General features: G+C 56.6%; 2 protein-coding genes across 5 annotated transcripts in view; one reads left to right on the top strand and one right to left on the bottom strand.

The window, feature by feature from the left end:
* Nucleotides 1-477: 477 nt before the first annotated feature.
* CRAT (carnitine O-acetyltransferase) lies at nucleotides 478-14,225 on the bottom strand. 3 transcript variants are annotated; one of them, XM_037797494.1, is made up of 15 exons: nucleotides 13,937-14,217; nucleotides 12,214-12,352; nucleotides 11,292-11,555; nucleotides 8,344-8,462; nucleotides 7,087-7,140; nucleotides 6,265-6,430; nucleotides 5,730-5,904; nucleotides 4,909-5,087; nucleotides 4,210-4,310; nucleotides 3,883-4,002; nucleotides 3,605-3,727; nucleotides 3,367-3,502; nucleotides 2,901-2,963; nucleotides 2,138-2,275; nucleotides 478-1,391 (listed from the first exon to the last, which is right to left on the bottom strand). In XM_037797494.1, the coding sequence occupies exons 2-15, from the start codon at nucleotides 12,238-12,240 to the stop codon at nucleotides 1,176-1,178; spliced, it is 1,881 nt and encodes a 626-aa protein (XP_037653422.1). In that variant the 5' UTR covers nucleotides 12,241-12,352; nucleotides 13,937-14,217; the 3' UTR covers nucleotides 478-1,175. The 3 variants fall into 3 exon arrangements, 2 of the variants coding, with proteins under 2 accessions (XP_037653422.1, XP_037653421.1); XM_037797493.1 differs by lacking the exon at nucleotides 12,214-12,352 and having other exon boundaries at nucleotides 13,937-14,216; XR_005210648.1 differs by lacking the exons at nucleotides 478-1,391; nucleotides 12,214-12,352 and adding an exon at nucleotides 2,560-2,659 and having other exon boundaries at nucleotides 2,136-2,275; nucleotides 13,937-14,225.
* A 511-nt stretch (nucleotides 14,226-14,736) lies between these two features.
* Nucleotides 14,737-16,969, top strand: part of PTPA (protein phosphatase 2 phosphatase activator) — a 32,038-nt gene continuing 29,805 nt past the window's right edge. The window contains exon 1 of one of the 2 annotated variants that reach the window (XM_037797990.1): nucleotides 14,737-15,021. In XM_037797990.1, coding sequence (XP_037653918.1) covers nucleotides 14,991-15,021 — 31 coding nt within the window. In that variant the 5' untranslated portion in view covers nucleotides 14,737-14,990. The remainder of the gene's footprint in view (nucleotides 15,022-16,969) is intronic. The other variant, XM_037797991.1, reaches the window with a different exon arrangement.

Genomic DNA, 16,969 nt, shown 5'->3' with positions numbered 1-16,969 from the left:
GGTGTTTGCCAGGTGCCAGCTGGGGCTGGAGTGAGGGTGCCTGCTCTGCCACTATTCCTGCTAGGCTCAGTGGGGGGCAGGAAGACGAGGTCTTGGCCCCCCCACTGGAGTGTCAGCCACACAATACCCTGCCTGCTCACTCCCCTCTAGACCCCAGGGCCCAACAGGCCCCTTGGAAGATTGTCCCCACCCACAGCCCATTGGCCTGGGAAAGCCCAAGTCAGGGGTAGGAGAGAAGTTGTCCGTGAAGAATGTCATCCTGGGTCTGGCACCATTCCTGGCCCAGGCCCTGAGGGAGGAGCTGGCCCACAGCTCTCTGAGCCAAGCCTGGGGCTCCTCTAAGGAGCTCTTGGACCTCCTGGTGACTTGGATGCCCACTTCCAGCAGCAGGAGGTGGGAGAGGGCACCCCCCACCCTGACTGCCTCCCTGGCTGAAGCAGCTGTTCACCAACAGGTTTTCCCTTTATTAATTACTCGTTCACCAACAGATTTTCCCTTTATTAATTACTCGTATGTTAATGTTATACAACCACAAACATGGTTCACGAATCAAGCTGAATTGAAGCGAGAGGGCTGGGGCTCATGAGCCACATTAGCTAAAAGAGCACAGCAGCCATGTAGCCACATGAGAATGGTACCCTTGACGCACGGTGGCATAGAGGGCAAGGCCATGGGCTTTGGCATCACCAGTAACTTCATACTCTGGCCTCTCTGCCTCAGGGAAGCCTGGGGCCCCTTGGCTCTATAGATTCTGGTCTTTGGATCCTGGGAACTTGGGGAATGGAGTACAGAGCCCAGCCTGGCTACTGAGATGGCAGGGAGTGGCCAGAGCTGAGCAGGTGAGGAAAGGGATGTCTCCTCAGCCTCTTGCTCTGGCAGAGGGTGGTCTGGGCTGCTTTCTTTCCCTGGAGGAGGCCCCAGTGGGGAATATGCCAGGGGCCTGGGCCTCACATCCTGCTCAGCCTCTTAGCTCAGCCCTGGGTCTCAGGCCACAGTAGGTGACCCACGGAAGGCACTTGGTTTGGGCCTGCAGTCTCTACTAGGGGATGCTGCTGCTGGCTCCGTCAACTCTGGTAGAACCAGAGGAATCGGGGAGCAGAGGAGCCCAGCCCTGGTGGGTGGCCCATGCCAAGGTGAGCTTGGCCATGACATTGGCAGGCCTGAGCACGAAGGGCTCAGAGTTTGGACCGGGGGTGGCTCTGCAGCAGGGTACGCATGTCCAGGAGTGCTTTCTCCAGGTAATGCGCCAGGCGGGCGGCGTTGGTCTCGGCACAGCTGTTGTAGGCTGACACGGAGAAGTTGATGTGGGCTTCCAGGGGGTTATAGCAGACGCCATAGCCGTCTGGGACCACGGGCCCAAAGAACATGACACAGTCTGTCTTGGCAGAGACCTGACGAACAGCACAGGGATGAAAGTTCTTCTCCCCTGGACCTGCAGGCTCCTCTCCAGCCCCGCAGCAGCAGCAGCCTGCATTTCTGTCTCCAGGCCTTTGCTCACACTATCCTCTGCCTGAGATGCCCTTCCTCCCCTCCAGCAGGTGGGTTACTCCCTCTCATCCTTCAGGGTGCATTTCTGTTGTCACCTCCTCTATGGAGAAGCCTTCCTTGATGATCCCTGGGTGACTTTAACTGCTCCCTCCTCGGGGCTCCCCAGTCCCTCTGCACTTCCCAAGGCACCGTCATCACCTTCCATTCCGCATGTCCCCCATCTGGACTGCATGGTCTGTTCCCTGCTGCATCCCAGTGCGCAGCACAGGCTGGCACATCAGGTGTCTGTTCATGTCTGACAAGCGAATGAATGAGGCCAATTCTCCCGTCGTATGGGCTATGACTCCTTGACTCCTTCTTAGCCTGTCTGGACTAGCAGTGAAGCCCCCTGACCGTAGCTCCTCCTCCAGAACTCTGCTGCTGCTGCACTGGCCCTGTGGTGGCCTCTGTGGGCCACATCACCCCCATCTCCCATGGCCCAAGCCAGGCAAGCCCGACTGCATTCTGGACCTTGGCTTTGCTCAGTGCAGCTTTTGTTAAGCTCCAGCTCCCAGGAGCTGGGTTCTCTTCCAACCCACCCCAGGGCACTTAGGGCAGTGGTGGGGGCCCAGAGGGTAGGGAGCCCCGGAGCCCTGGGGCAGTGGCCCACCTGGCTGGTGGAGAGGTTGAAGTGCATGGCAATGGCATAGGAGGTGTCCATGAAGATGTCAGGCATGCTCACTAGGTCCTCGATGGCCTGCAGCTTTAGGCCCAGCAGGTGCCGGTCGAAGGCCTCCCCACGGATGGCCTGGGGGAAGGGACAGCTGTCATGAACAGGGGCTGTGGGCCCACTGAGTGTCCCTGCCCTCAGAAGCCTGGGCACTGCCTCTTCCACCCACTGGCCTCTTGAAACCCGCAAGACCTGTGAGTCCTGGGTGGGGAGCCCTCACTGGACAGATGGGGGAACGGAGACCCAGGAAGGGGCAGAGACCTGCCCAGGGAGGCAGGACAGTGCAGGACTGAAGAGCATGGGCCCTGGAGCCGGGTGGCCTGGCCACATCCTGGCCATGGGACGGTGGGCAGATCACTTACATTAGCGCCTCGGTGTCTTCATCCGTAAAATGGAGATAGTCACTGAGCTTCCTCACAGGGTGGCAGTGAGATCAAAATGGAAATCTGCCATGTGATAAGACTGGCCAGAGCCAGGCACACAGTAGCCACTCAGAGACACAGCTGGGATCAGAGCCCAGCCTTAGTTTCTCCAACTTTAAAATGGGGGATATTCAGCCCAGCTCCAAGTACCCCAGGTTCAGAGGAGGGGTGTTTCTAGCTAAAGGTTAGCAGACATTTGTTGCAGGGATGGACAGATAAATGGCCAGACAGGTGGGAGATGCCAAGAGACAAGCAAATGGCGAGAGGTGGGGTCCACTCACCCGGTCGGTATAGGCTCTATGTGCCTGCACAGCCTTCCGCAGCAGCTCTACCTTCTGGAGCTCCTAGAGGGAGGAGGATTGGAGGGAGCTGAAGTGCTGTCCTTCCCCTGTTCCTACCACCCAGCTTGTTCCTACCACCCACCTCAGCAGTCCCTTCCCCACCAGTTCAAGCACTAGATTAGATTCTGAGCATTTTGAGAGCAGGAAATGGAATTGTCATCTCTCCGGTCCTCAGCCAAGGCCTGACTGCTAATGAGTAAGTGAATGAACAGATGAATGGTTCCTTTATCTCTTTGGCTGCTGGGAAGCTCAGCGCTAAATTCATGACTCCATCTTTTGTTGGATTTTCAATGCCCCACCACAGGGCTGGAATACCGTAGGTGTTCAATCAATGTGCATTAATAAAATGAACTGGAAGGGAGATGGCTCAAGCCCAGTTCACTCATCCTCACCCCGGATCTCTCACCGTCACTTTGGAGTCATCCATGGCCTTGACGAAGCTGAGTGAGTCCATAGAGGCTGAGCGGATGGTGTCTGTGCGGCCCAGGTGAAACATGCGGAGGGAGGCGCTTTCATATGTGGCACACGCTTGCCCATAGATCCTGAGTGGGAGATGGAGCTGAGCACGTCCTCTCTCAGGGTGCTCCCCTGCCCCGCCCCGTACTTCTCATCCTTCCTCCGTGGGTGGGTGAGTCAGAGCATACCTGTAGTAGGCCAGCTGTAGGGCCATCTGGATGAAGGCATCTGGGCTCATCTTCTCAGATTTGGGGAAGTCCTTTCCAAACTGGTGGAACACCATTACTGTGAGGTCCAGGTCCTGGATCATGCTGCAAGGGGACAAGGTGGGTGGCGTGGGGGGAACAGGCACTGGAGGCCCCTGCTCATCCCAGGGGGGAACTGCGACCACATTTTCAGAAGTGAGCCTGGTACAATGATAGACCTGGAACAGGAGCCCACTGTGGGTGCTGGGATGGGCACTCACATGCTGAGGTTCTGCTTGGCCTTCTCGATGTCACTCTTGATCTCTGGGGTGATGTTGAACCGCAGCTTCTTGGGCATGGGCAGGGGCACCATGGGAGACCTCACAAGCTCAGGCTTCTTGCTGCATGGGACAGGGGGGCCTCAGGCTCATGCTGGAGGCCTTTGGAGCCTGGGTCCCTCCCTGGGATCAGGATGGGGAGGATGGGTTCCCCAAGGCTGGAGGGGCCAGTCCAGGTAGACTCTGGGTTTGCTCTTCTGAAAATTGCCTTAGGTGGCCAAACTGAGACCTGGAGAGGGAAGGGACTGGGTGGGAGATAGCCACGCTCACGTGAACTCAATGACATGGTCCAGGAGAGCGACGATGGGGGGTCCCTCTGCTGCTGCATGCTCGTATATGAGCCCACAGGAGCCGTCTTCTGCCACGATGAACTGTGGAGGGAAATGGGGGACCCCTATCAGCCCCGGGTCCCTGGAGGGTGGCTCCTAACATGGCCACTGTCTCACTGTGTCCTGTGGGAGAGGCTGTCTCTGAAGCTGTGGCCAAGGGGTATGTTGACCTGTTACTGTTATGAACAATAGCTCATGTCCACTGAGTGCCTTGGGATGCCCACCAGGCCCATACTGAGCACATCCCATGCTCAGGATGCCTTGCTGAGTCTTTGCAACAACCTTGCTGGGGAGTTCTGCTCCCACCCCACCTTACAGGGCAGACAGGGAGAGCCAGGCCCAAGACTGCATGTCTCTGCCTGACCCCAGGCTCTCTACGGATGTGCTTAAGGGGTGAGTTGGGGGTTAACAGCAGCTGCTGGGCCGGCGTACCAGGCCCTGTAATGACAGGCTGTCTGCCCAGCAATTACAGTGGCGTCCAGCCTGCTGACTTCCCACCTGCTTGTTTTATAAGCTGGGGGCCTGGGGAGGCTGGGCCCAGAGGAAGGGCAGGAATTCCTGAGTGCCACAGTGGACCAAGTTTGCGTGTGTGTCTGGGGTGGGAGTCACCACTGCTGCCTGGTCTCAGGCCGTGGCCCACCTGCAGTGTCTTGTCGAACCAGCGGTTGCCACTGTTGAGCTTGCTGCCCCCGCCGTGCAGCATCTGGCCGGCTACATGGCTGCGGTACACGTCTTCGGAGACACGTGGCATGGGCGCGTCCAGGCACACAGTGAAGATGCTCTTCTGGATGGAGCGCACCGACTCCCGGTTCACCTTGTCTGCACATGGGTGCCAGGGGCCGAGTGTCAGGGCCTGGGGAAGATGGGCTGGCCCCTCCATGGCACCCCCACCCAGGGCTCTTCTGGCCTGTCTGTCCCTCTGCTGCAGAGGGCCTCGGCTGGTGACAGTGCCAATGCTTCCAGAACTTACCATGTGCTGGTCACACTCATCCAGGTCCTGCATCCCTCACACATTGGGAGGGAGAGACCCACGCCTGAACCCACTTTAGACATGAGGACGCAGAAGCCCAGGGCCACCCGGGGAGCCAGCATGGAAGTCAGGAATCTAACACGGTGGTCAGACACCAGGAACAATGCCTTGATCAATAGAAGATGTGGAGGTTTGGGAGGTGCTGGGGGCAGAGTGAGTGTGGAGCCTCAGCCACAGGACTTAGATTCTCACCCCAAATTCTGCTTCAGAGTACAGGGAAACGAGCTTAGCCAAACTGAGCTTGGGTTTGCTCCTCTGTAGAGTGGCGACAACAGTGGGGACGGAGTGGAGGGGGTTCAGTGAGAAACGTGGCTGCAAGGGGCCTGGTCTTGGGCCCACTGGGTTTGAGAAGAGCTCTGGATGTGAGTCTCAGCCTGGGTCCCACCCCCCCCCCGACCGCACCCAGGCCCAGGCCCAGGCCCAGAAGGCACCTTTGATGAGCGTGTTGTATGCCTTGGCCCAGGAGTTGCGGTGGTTGGAGGTGAGGATGCCCACGGGTTCCTTGTTGGTCTGCAATGATGAATTCCAAATCTTTTCCAGCTGTATGAAGATCTGATCTGAGGTGAAGGGTGTCCCATCACTGTGATACACGTCCAGCTCAAAGAACTGTCCAAAGCACAGGTGGACAGAGAGAGGAGCGTTGGGTGGGGGATCTCAGGCAGGCAGTGGCTCCCTCCTCACACCAGCCTCCTCCTGGCCTCGGCAGCCCTGATGTCACAGCCAGTGCTGCCCCCGGCCCAGCTGAGAGGATGGTGAGTCAGGCCAAGGGTAAGAGTGAGGGGAGGAGGTCCTGGGATCGCCCTCCCAGCCTGGACAGCCTCACAGCCTCCTCCTGGCTCCCTCAGGCCTGTGGCTACCTGGGCATCTAGTAGGGGCCCAGAGTGCACGTGTTCCTGGGGACATATGAACTGTGTGTGGAGGGAGTAAGGAAGGGGGTCTGCAGTGGTGGGCAGCAAGTCAACCCACTTGGTAGTTGTGCACCACGGTAATGTGCGTGGGCAGCTTCTTGGTCTTGCTGAAGTTGATGACTGAGTCCTGCTTAGGGCCTGGTACACGGCAGGAGGACAGGATCTGATAGTACTGGTTCATGCACAGTGGCTTTCCCCCCAGGTACTCCACGGGCAGCGTCTCACTGTGGGGGCAGAAGGTTCAGTGAGGAGGCCATTGAGCTGAGTCAGGTGAAAGAGGAGGACACCCGCTGGGTGCTGTTGGGGGCTGGACCAGGCCAAGTGGGGCTCCCACAGTCTGGCCCCCTTGTGTCCCAAGGGTGAGCAGGAGGACCCAACAGGGCTGGGCTGGGGGTCAGGAGGCCTGTGTTATATTTCACCCTGGAGGGGCCCTGCTTGCTGAGTCACCCTGAAAACTCTCTTCCCCTCTCTGGGCTTCTGTTTGTTACTACTGGGGTGATGAGGCAGTGAGTCAACCTCTGGGTCCCTTTTTGGCTGGGATGTCACCATTCCAGGGGACTCTTGGACAGAGTCACCTGGAGGAAGTCACAGCAGCAGGAGCAGAGGATCCAATCCCTGGTGGCTCTGTCTCCCCAGCCCTGATAGAGGCCAGCTGGGCAAACAGGAAGTGAAACCAAATGAGTTCTGGGTCTGCCCAGTGCCCGGGCTGCCACGCTGGACCCGGGGACTTGGTTCAAAGGGCAGCGGCGGGCCAAACTGGGCTAGGCTGAGCTGCTGTGGTATTTAGGCAGCTGAGACGAGGATGGAAGGCCAAGCATACCCACACCGGCCCCATCAGCCCCAGAAGCGGGCAGGGCAAGATGGTGCTGGGGCTGCTTACTTGTCAATCATGGCCTTGAAATCCAACACACCCTCGATGAGTTTGGCAGCAAACCTGGGGGGACCAATTAGAGGAGAGATTAGAAGTCATGTGAAGCTCGGAGCAAGACCCCTAGGTCAGAGACACCTGCTGGGTGAGGGGAGAGGCCTAGTGGAGTGACATGAGAGCAATAACGGTACTGCAGGGGTCGACTGCTTCACTCCTTGCTCGCTGCTTGCAGGAGGCTTGGAGAGCTCACGTGAAGGACCTGCGTTCAAGTCCTGGTTTGCCCTTCTAAGTGTCATTGCTGGAGGGAGGGCTCCTAGGAGGCTCAGCAGGATGGTGTTATCCAAGAGTCTGGCGCAACCCAGGTGCTAGCAGTGCCGTGTGATGCCACCCACAAAGGGCCTGGGGCCCTGAACGTCAGATTGCAATCTAGTGGGCAGGCAGCGCAGGGGGGACACTCTCCCTGCTCGGAGTATCACTTATGGAGGGACCTGGGCTGGTGCAGGTGTGTGTGAATGGGAGGGCAGGTATGCCCTCTGCTAGATCTGTTGCCCTCTCTGGGCCTCCATGTTCCACAGGCCCCCTTCCTCAACCTGGCCTTCTGCCCTGGACTATCTGGGTTTAAGAGGAAGGGCTTTGTGGGTCATCCCAACCATACCCTGCTGCCTGGGGATACCCCTGGGCCCCAACACAGGGACCACTGGCGAGAGTTCCTGGGCCTGAACCTACTAGCCCTTCTCAAGGGTGCCCTGATCCCTTTAAGAGAAGCAGGTGGCAGCTGTGAGTGACTGATCCTTGGGCAGGAGATGCCTGTGGCTGGTATTTTTATCTCTGGTAAGACTGGAACAGAGGCCAGGGCAGATGATGGCCAGTATGAAAAGGGGACTGTGTACAAAGGTCACCAGGAGAGAAGGAAGGAGGGGTGAAGTGCCAAGACTGGGGCAGGCTTGGGGAGGAGGAGGGAGTTGGTGGTTAATAGCTAGGAGGCTTTGGAGCTGGTGAGATCTCACATCGTATCTCAGCACAGCCAGTCCTGAGCTGTGATCTTGGGCAAGTCCCTTCTTTGCTCTGAGCCTCAGTTTTCCCATCTGTAAAATAAGGATGATGTTTCCTACCTCACAAGGCTGTTTGTAGGGATGAAAGATAATGACCAGGGCTGGGACCCCTCCCTTCTCCGGGGGAGATGGACCTCAGGGCCCTGGAAATGCCTGGAGTCCTGCCTCCTGGCTGCCCCTCCTTCCCACCACCCTGTCCTCAGCACCAGCTACTCACCGGAGCTGACCCTGTAGATCCACAAAGTCCTGCTTGGGCAGCACCAGGCCAGGGCTGGAGTAGATGACCACAGGCTGGCGGTACTGGAGGTAGGCCGTCTTCAGCCACCACTCAGAGAGCTGGGGGAAGGACCAGAGCCTGTCAGGATAGGGAGGGGGGGACCTGGTGTCCTCCCCCCACCCAGGGCCAGAGGACCTGGCTGGGTCCCAGCACCGTTGGCTGCTTCTGCGACCACAGACTGTGGGTGCCTTGGACATTCTTGTGGTGAATACTCCGATCCTGAATGCACCTCCCACCTTAAACCCACCAGCAGCGCCTCTGTCACCTTCCCCTCAGCCCGGGCCAAGCAGCATTAGCAAGAGAAATCCGGCAACACTGCCAATAAAACGATGCGAGGGAAGAAAGACTAGAATGGGGGAAGACGGGACAGGAATGTGGATGGAGTTTTCTTTAAAAGTTTTCTGTTAATGATTATAACAGTTGTATAAATCAAAATGTGTGCCTAGATGGATAATAAGGAAAAAAAGGAAACATATATGAAAAGAAGCTCAAATAAGTGAAGTTTTGACCATTCCCGGATGGAATGGGGCAGGACCCTGGTTCACCTTGTGGTCTCAGTTTTCTTGGTGTCGAGTGAGGAGTGGACCCCGCTTTCATCTAGAGGGTGATCTCAATGGAAGGGCACTCCTGATGGGGAAGCTTGCCATACTCTCTACCCTGGTGGTCTGTCCTCTGCCCTGGGGTGACCTACACCCATCGGGGTGAGTAGTGTCTCTCTGGGGGCTGGCCCATGGCATATTGTTAAAGACTCCTGTCTTGGACGATATGTAACCCCTACTCCCAGGTAACTGCTGTTGCTACTGAGCCTTACCTGCCGACTACAACACCCCATACCCCACATGCCACCCCTAAGCAGACACCCAATACACGGCTCTCTCTGGCAGGTCCCTCTTCCCTGGAGACCCAGGACCCTACCTCGCTTTTTCACCCCATCTCAGGGTTGTGGGATGTGCCTCTTAACCACACAGATTCCCTTTGGGGACTTGCTGGCCTATTGGACCAGGCCACTGGCCTACGGCCCTTTGCGAGGGGCAAGGGTGAGTGGCTAGCCTCAGGTCCTACGGCATACCCATCTGAGAAATGCTGTCTGCTGAGTCATGGCCTGAGGCCTGGGTCCCTGAGTCAGCCAGACCTTCCTGTGTAGCTCAGGGAGTCCTTGAGAGCTGCTGTGTGGCTCTGGGCTTTTGGTTTACCTCTCTGAGCCTCTGTTTCCTCATCTGTAGATCAAAAAGGGGTGAATTTGTACTAGAGCCCTCTTGGGTTTCTTCCAGCTCAGGGATGCTGTGACACCCTGGGGGTCATACTGGGAGCTGGGTGGGCCAGGGCAAGAGCTCCCTCCCCTTGAAGACAAAGCCAGGCTGCCCTTTGGCCAGGGGCCCCCACTCCACCAAGAGATTGCAGAGCTTCCAGCCTGGAGCTGAGGAGAGAAGGGGAGATCCTACAGGTGGCAGCAATGTGGAGAAGCAAACATTCCCCCGAAGAGAATCACTCTGCTGGGCATTGGCAAAGTCCCTTAAGGGACCCTGTGGAAGGAGAGAGGGTACTCCTGTCCCTTTAGCCAGGAGCTTGTGTTTGAAGAAGGGGTTCCAGGCTAAACAAAGTTGGAAAACTGCCAGGCCCCAGTCTCTCTAGGATCCTTTCAGGGCCAGGATCCTGATTCCGGGGCCAAAGCCCTAACCTGCCTAAATGCCCATGCGCCAATGACATCCCCCCTTCTATGTGCAGCTCTCACCCTTCCATCGAGCTCTGGGGTCAGATATCCACCTGCCCACCCTATATCTCCACTTGGGGGTCCCACAGTCATCTCACCTCCCACTTCAGAGGGCCAAATCACAACTCTGATTTTTCTCCCACAGTTCTGCTTCTCCCTCAGCAAATCCTCCTCTACCCATCCCTACACAGCTGCTTTAGGTCAGGACTTCCTACCCCAATAGGAAGCACCGCTGGCGCTGCCTCCAGAACCCATCCTGGATCTAATGACTCTCTACCCTTGCCCTGCCAGTGCCTCAGGTCCACATTGCTGGCCTCTTCCTCAGGGGGATGGAGCCTTTGGCTCCCACTCTTGCTTCACTCCCAGCAGCCAGGTGATCCCTTTTGAACTTGATGTTGCAGTATAAGATGCATACAGAGACACACATGCAGCCTAAGTGTAGATACATTTTCACAGGTGGAACACACATGTGTAACTCGATTGAGCGGCAGTACAGGGGGATCATTTAACAACACAAATCCCCTGCTTCAAGCCTTCCAGCGGCTCCTTATCCCACTGTGGCACAAACCCTCGCTCCTTAAATCTTATACCTTATACTCTCCAGCCCCTGCACTCCGCTCCAGCCCTGACACTCTACTCTAGCCCTGCCAACCCTCTCTCTGATCCCTGAACATGCTGGGCTGCTTCCCCCTTGCCCGCGCCATTCCCTCTGTCTGTCTCAGACTCTCAGGTCTCAGATCCAATGCCACCTCCTCCCTGCCCTCCCTGTCCACTCAAGATAAAGAAGCTGCCATTCCTCGTCCCTCACTTTCTTTCCCATTACCCTTTTCTATTTCTATAGAACTGCGGTGACTGCAATGAGCTCATCTGTTTATTGTGTGCTGTCTGTTTGCCACCTCTCTCTCTCCCACACTTAAATAAGTGCAAAGAAGTGGCCAGTGACTGTGTTCCTCCTGTTCACCCAGCATCCTGCCCAGGGCCCAAGCACAGAGTAAGTGTTCAAGGAACTCCGTGGATGAACACACCGCAGCAGCCTGGTATTTAAAATTTCTGTGTGTGTGGCCAACAGGCCTCAGCGAGGGACTCAGAAGGATCCAGAGCCTCTGAGATGGCCCTTGGCCTCCCAGCCCTACGAGAGGTGGCGTGGGATGGAGTGCTCCCCAGCTTTCTCACTCACCCAGTTCTCCGTCTTCCTGGCCCTGCGCTCCAGCCCCTTCTGGAGGCGTTCCCCAACGCCCCCCGCAGTCTGGAACTCTTCTACCAGCTGCCTGGTTTGGGCCCACTCCTCCTCGCTCACGATGGGCTGCAGTGCCTTCAGATAATGGTCCAGGGTCTGCTGGAGTGGGGGCACAGGCAGCCGGGGCAGTGCATCCTGGTGAGCCTTGAAGCGGCCGGAAACCTTCGTCAAGGAGGTAGGCTTAAGGAAGCCCAGGGGCTTAACCTGCAGGCAGCAGAATAACCTACTCATTCTCTTGCAGGCTCTGGGAAGGAGGCGTGGCAATCCCAAAGCCGCAGTCCTGGGCATTTATGTGCCCATCTCTGGGTCAGAGACGGCCTCTTGGGCGGTGCTGTGCCACCCTGGCCTCTCAGCCCTCGGGCTGTGGGTGTCCCTGCCTCAGGGGTCTGGAGAAGAAGGTGGGGATAGGGGAGTGTGGGGTGTGACCACTGATCTTGGCAGAGCTCAGGGGAACCAAGGCAGGGACACCAGTGGCAAGCGAAACCTCCCATCTGCCTTGATGCACAGGGCCCCACCTTTCTCATCCTGGGAAGATGAGCCAGCCAGCAGTGAGGTGACTGCTCCCTCCCGGAGGCCCTGGCCTCCTTTTCTCCCACCCTTCCCAGGTTGAGAAATAGGAGGGAAGAAGAGAAAGTCAGAAAGAGCCAGAGCACCTCAGGCCTCTTCCTGCCAGGGGGCAGGGGGTGGGGGAGTATGGGGGCAACGTCAGGGCAAGAAAAAGCTGAGCAGCCTGGCACAGAGGGTGAGAAATGGCAGAGAGAGAGAGTCCAGGAGACTCTGGAGGTGGGCTGAAAGAGAGATAAGAGGTTTGGAGGCTGCTGGCAGCAGTGTGCAGACAAGCAGCAGAGGCTAAGTTCCATACCTTCTCTCCCTGCCGCCCGTCCTCCATGGCAGAACTGAGGTTCTGAGCCCTGTCTGTCTGCCTTGGGCTGGATCTCTAAGCCTAACTGTGCTACCGAGTGGGCGTGCAGAACCTAGCAAGAGGCAGCCACCTGCCTGGGCTGGAAAGAGAAGACAAGAGCCAAGATTCAGGGTGGTGGTGGGGAGGCAGAAGTGGCAGAGGAGGTAGCTATGGTGGTGGTGGTGGCATCAGGGTTGTGGTAGTGGCAGGGGAAACTGCTGGACCTCCAGAAGCTTCCAGAACTGGAAGAATGGGGAGCCACTGAAGTAGGAGGAAACCTGGAAATTTTTCTTGTTTTTTCTCTGGATGGGCTCAGCACCAGGGAGGCAGGCCAAAAGGCATTAAAAAATCCACCTGTTGGAATCTGCATAGGTCTGTTTGATGAGGGAAAACTTGGCTGCAGGGCAGAAACTATGCGGCTGCTGAGGTTACACCACAACCCTAAAATTAGCCCTGAAATTGGGCTGATGCAAGGGAGCAGACCTGGGTGGTCAGGGAAGGAAAAGAGGCTGCTAAGAGCCATGCCCAATCCCCGTTTCCCTCCAGGACTCTTAGGATCCTTCTGGGCCACCCCTCTACTAAAGCCTGACTTTTCTTCAGCTGCAGCTCATGCAGCTGTGGGCCAAAAGTGGAGGACTGTTGACGTTAAATATACACCAAAAGGATGCTGCTTTTGGTATTGGGCTAGATTTGAGTAACCAGACCCAGGAACCTCTGGCCAAAGCCTTCCTTGCCTCAGTTTCCCCAGCAGAAAAGTGATCAGGCCAGCTGGGTGGTCCTGAAGGATTACCAAGAAGCTGTCTGTGCAATAGGGGTACAGTCCAGGTGGCAAAGGCAATGGTGAGGAGGAGCTTCAAAGTCCTGGAAAGCCCCAAAGAACCCCTAAATCCAAGCCTCTCAGCCAGCGGAGGGTACCCTCAGCCCTCAGTGGCCGGTGGTGTCTGTTTAAACATCCTTCTTGGCACAGGCAGGGGGAGATTCAAGCAGAGATATGCCTGGACCAGAACTGAAAGGAACCCAAATCAGGTAAGCAGCACCACTTGTTCCAGATTGCCCTCTGGGGACACCTGGGGATCAGCTACGGACAGGTGGGAGAGAATGGGGGAGAATACCACCTGCCACCTCCTGCCAGTTCTGAGGGCTTTCTGAGCAGCATAGCTTGATGCTTCCCCATGAATTTCTCTGGCCACACATTTCCCTGGGGACCATTTGATAACCCCCAAGAAGGCTGGCCAACTGGAATGGGGTTGGAGAAGTGGCTCTGGCCCGGGCAGAGACGGTCAGCCTAAGCATGAGGATGGGAGTTGGCCTGAGAATAACTGCCAGTGATCCGGCTTGACACCTCTCCACTCTCCCATCTTGGCTTCAGGTCTAAGGGTGGGGGGCTGCTGACGCAAGCCAGGGTCCCATTCTCTTTTCCGGGTCGTTAGAATTTAGAGTCGCAGGATGTGGGTTCGATCCCACCTTTGATCTTGTGCCTCAGTCTTCTCCTCTGCCAAACTGGGGAAGCCCACATGCCGACCCCACCCCACGAGCGGAAGGCCGGACGGAATAGTGGCTACTCCGCGCCATCTGGCTGCGGCGCCTCGGCGGCACGTTTCCCAATTCGGGCGCAGCTGCGTAGCCCGCCCGGCCCACCTGCCCCCTCCAAGGCCCGCAGGGCCGGATTCCCCGCCGCACTCACCATGGTCCTGGCAGCAAAGGCCAACATCGTTGCTGCCTGTCGGCGGGCAAACAGTCCGCTCCGCCCCCGCGCTGGGTAAAGTCCGCGCCCGCTAGGGCCCGGCTAGGGCCGCTGGGCCAAGGTCGCCGAGTCACCGCCGCCAGCCACGATGGGCGGTCCCGCGCCCACCCACCGGGTCGGGCGGGCGGGCAGGCTGGCGGCCCGGGGGAGGGGAGACTCACGGGGCGGGGCCTCGGGCCGGCTGCGGACCCCCGGCGGCTAGCCGCGAGCCTGGGGGCGGGGCCAGAGCTCGGGACTGGGCCCAGCCCCAGGGGCGGGGAAGGGGGGGGGGTGTCAATTAGCGGTTGGGAGTCCCCGCGAAGCGTTGGAACCTGGGAAGAAAAGTAAAGAGGAGGGTACTGTCCAGCTCTCTCCCCCCCACCTCCAAATGCTGTCTGCACTTTTCTAGACTAAGCCGTTGGAGGCAGAGGTGTGCAGTTCTCCTAATCCGTTTGGTGTCCTTGAGCTTCCTCTCATAGTGGCAGGAAAACATTAACCATGCTGACGGGAATGTCCTCTAACGTACCACGGATAGGGTCAGTGCCACGCACAGAGACGACAGATGGGGAACGCCACTCACAAAGATGACAGGTGGGGCCTGCCCCACAAAAACATGTCTGCCGCACTTGAGCGCCCCGCAAAAGTATGGCTGCCATCGTACCCCGCCCCTGCCTCTCTCGTTACCCGGCGGTCGGTTAGCCGGTAAGTTGGCGAGTCAGCCGTTGCGCATGCTCCACAGTGCCCCGCACTAACATGGCTGCCGCGCCTCCCAAATAAGCGCGGTAACCTCGAGCCGGCCGTTGGTGGGCATGCTCCCCGAGTGCCCCGCACCAACATGGCGGTCATCTCCGCGGGGATGACTTTAATTCTCGGTTTTTGGTTATAGCTGGCGGGTACCCATTTCTCTTCAGAAAGCTCTGAGCTCGGGGTGGAGTCGGGGAAAGGAAGAGTGGGTGCAGGGGTGAAAGGTGAGAGGAGACCGGAGACATCCGGACTAGCTCTTGGCGGGAGGAAGATGGCTGAGGGTGAGCGGCAGCCGCCGCCAGGTAGGACTGGGCCGGGCTCAGGTGGGCTGGGGGCGCGGGAGCGGTGTCAGGTGTGGGGGCGGGGAAGGGGTGTGGTGTGTGTGGGGGTCTCAGGATGAGGACGGTCAGGAGATGCGAGAGCTCGATGGGCAAAAGTTGATGGGCCCCGAGGAAGGAGGAAACAAGAGTTGAGTGACCCTGAGGGAGAGGTGGTGGGATGGCCTATGGGAGAGTGAGGGCAAGAACCTGGGGCTTCCTAGGGAGGAGTCGGGTGATGTTTGGGGGCGCAACCCAAGACTTGGGAATCCCGGGCTGCCAGAGGACTCGGTGGGCAGCGCCGTGGCCAAAAGGGGAGGCCTTTTCCACATCTGGGCTGTGCATGCTGACCCCTTGACTTGGTGGGAAACCTGCCAGGGATGGGGTCTGCCTTCTTTATTAGACCCTAGATCCTGAGGTGGGGGGGGAGGCTTGGTGGGCGTGCCTCGCCGCACTTATCAGCCCCTTCTGCGCCCTTTTGGAGGGCAGGCTCTGGAGTTTCAGTGGCTGAGAATTTGAGGGAAACTGCCCTTGATGTCTAAACCACTAATTTTAAAAGACTGGTTGTGCAAGGAAATGGAGCCTCTCTCTGTCATCATCGTCTGTAACTTTTATTTACACTGTGGCCTCTTTTTAGTTCATCTCGAATAACCGGACAAGGTGCTGGAGAAGGGGAAGGCTATTTGCTGACCCCCTTGAACTAAGGACTGACTGCAGATAACTTTTAAGCTTTTGATGAAAGGGTAAATAGGTTAGGCCAAACACAGCTAATGCTTGTTTGTTTTGTTTTGTTTACTTTTTATTGTAGTAGCAAATATACAACTCAAAATTTCCCATTTTAACCACTTTCAAGTGTACAATTCAGTAGTATTAATTACATTCACAATACTGGGCTACCATCTCCAATGTCCATTACCCCAACTTTTTCAAACAGAAACCCTGCAATAAATCCCACAGCCAATAAATCCCACAGCCAATACTTTGAAAGCATTCTGATATGCCTTCTAACCTGTCTCACATTTTCTGATCCCTGGGAGGGTCTCAGGAGGGAGAAATTTTGAAGATTAGAAGAAGAGGTATTCCTGCTTCCCCCCAATAGAAGAACAAAGAGCTGGGTATGGTCTGTTAGGGTATTCAGAACTGGAATTTTTTTCCTTTTACATAAAACTTCTGTGCATCTACTCTTAGAAGTTCTGGTAGTGATATCAGGAGATAGAAGGCAACCAAAATTATCAGATTAATGAGTCTCTAAAGAGGGATGGAGGGTAGGGTGGGGAGAGAACTTGTGCACTGAAAGAGATGAAAGCTTGGGGAGGTTATCTATGGCAGAAAAGGTCCAGGTCTCTGGAGATGGTCCTGCTTTGAAGTTGGAAAACAGGTTGTTTTGGAACAAGTGGAAAAAGAATTCTGCTTAACTTAGACAATGTAGTGGTGGAGAGGACTTCGGAGTCACACAGACTGGTTCTGCCTGACAAGTTATGGCCTCTGTGAGCTTTAGTTTTCTTATCTCTTAAATTAGGGTGACTCTCCTTTCTTCATAGAGTGGTTGTGTGTCCAATAAGATGACAGGGGCAAAGCCCAGGCATACGGTAGGTAGTCAGTAAATTTTGGCTGCTCTTAACATTTTCAGTAGTGGTACAGGGTGATCAGGTAGACAAGTTCCCAAATGGAAGATGATAATACTTTATAATCTTTGGGACTTTTAAGGAACATCTCTAAACTCTGGATATTGCCATCTTATACTGTGAGCTTATAGGGGACCTAATTGTCCCTTGGCACCTTTCTCAGAAACAGAATCTGGGGTGGAGAGACTGTGGGTCTGATCTTATTTATCACGGTCCTGTGTTTGAAGACTTGTTTCTTTGACTTGGAATTGTATGCTCTGGTGACTGTGTGTGTGTGTGTGTGTGTGTGTGTATGTGTGTGTGATCTA

This window comes from Choloepus didactylus, chromosome 10, assembly GCF_015220235.1.
Source record: "Choloepus didactylus isolate mChoDid1 chromosome 10, mChoDid1.pri, whole genome shotgun sequence".
NCBI lineage: Eukaryota > Metazoa > Chordata > Mammalia > Pilosa > Megalonychidae > Choloepus > Choloepus didactylus.
This window is presented reverse-complemented; position numbering and strand designations above follow the sequence as displayed.

What these genes read in the sequence shown, in the direction of transcription:
- CRAT (XM_037797494.1), bottom strand. Translation starts at nt 12,240, where the DNA reads ATGGAGGACGGGCGGCAGGGAGAGAAG. An exon ending in ACGGGCGGCAGGGAGAGAAG is followed by an intron (nt 11,556 to 12,213) that starts GTATGGAACTTA and finishes TGCTGCCTGCAG; the next exon opens with GTTAAGCCCCTGGGCTTCCT. An exon ending in GATCTACAGGGTCAGCTCCG is followed by an intron (nt 7,141 to 8,343) that starts GTGAGTAGCTGG and finishes TGGTCCCCCCAG; the next exon opens with GTTTGCTGCCAAACTCATCG.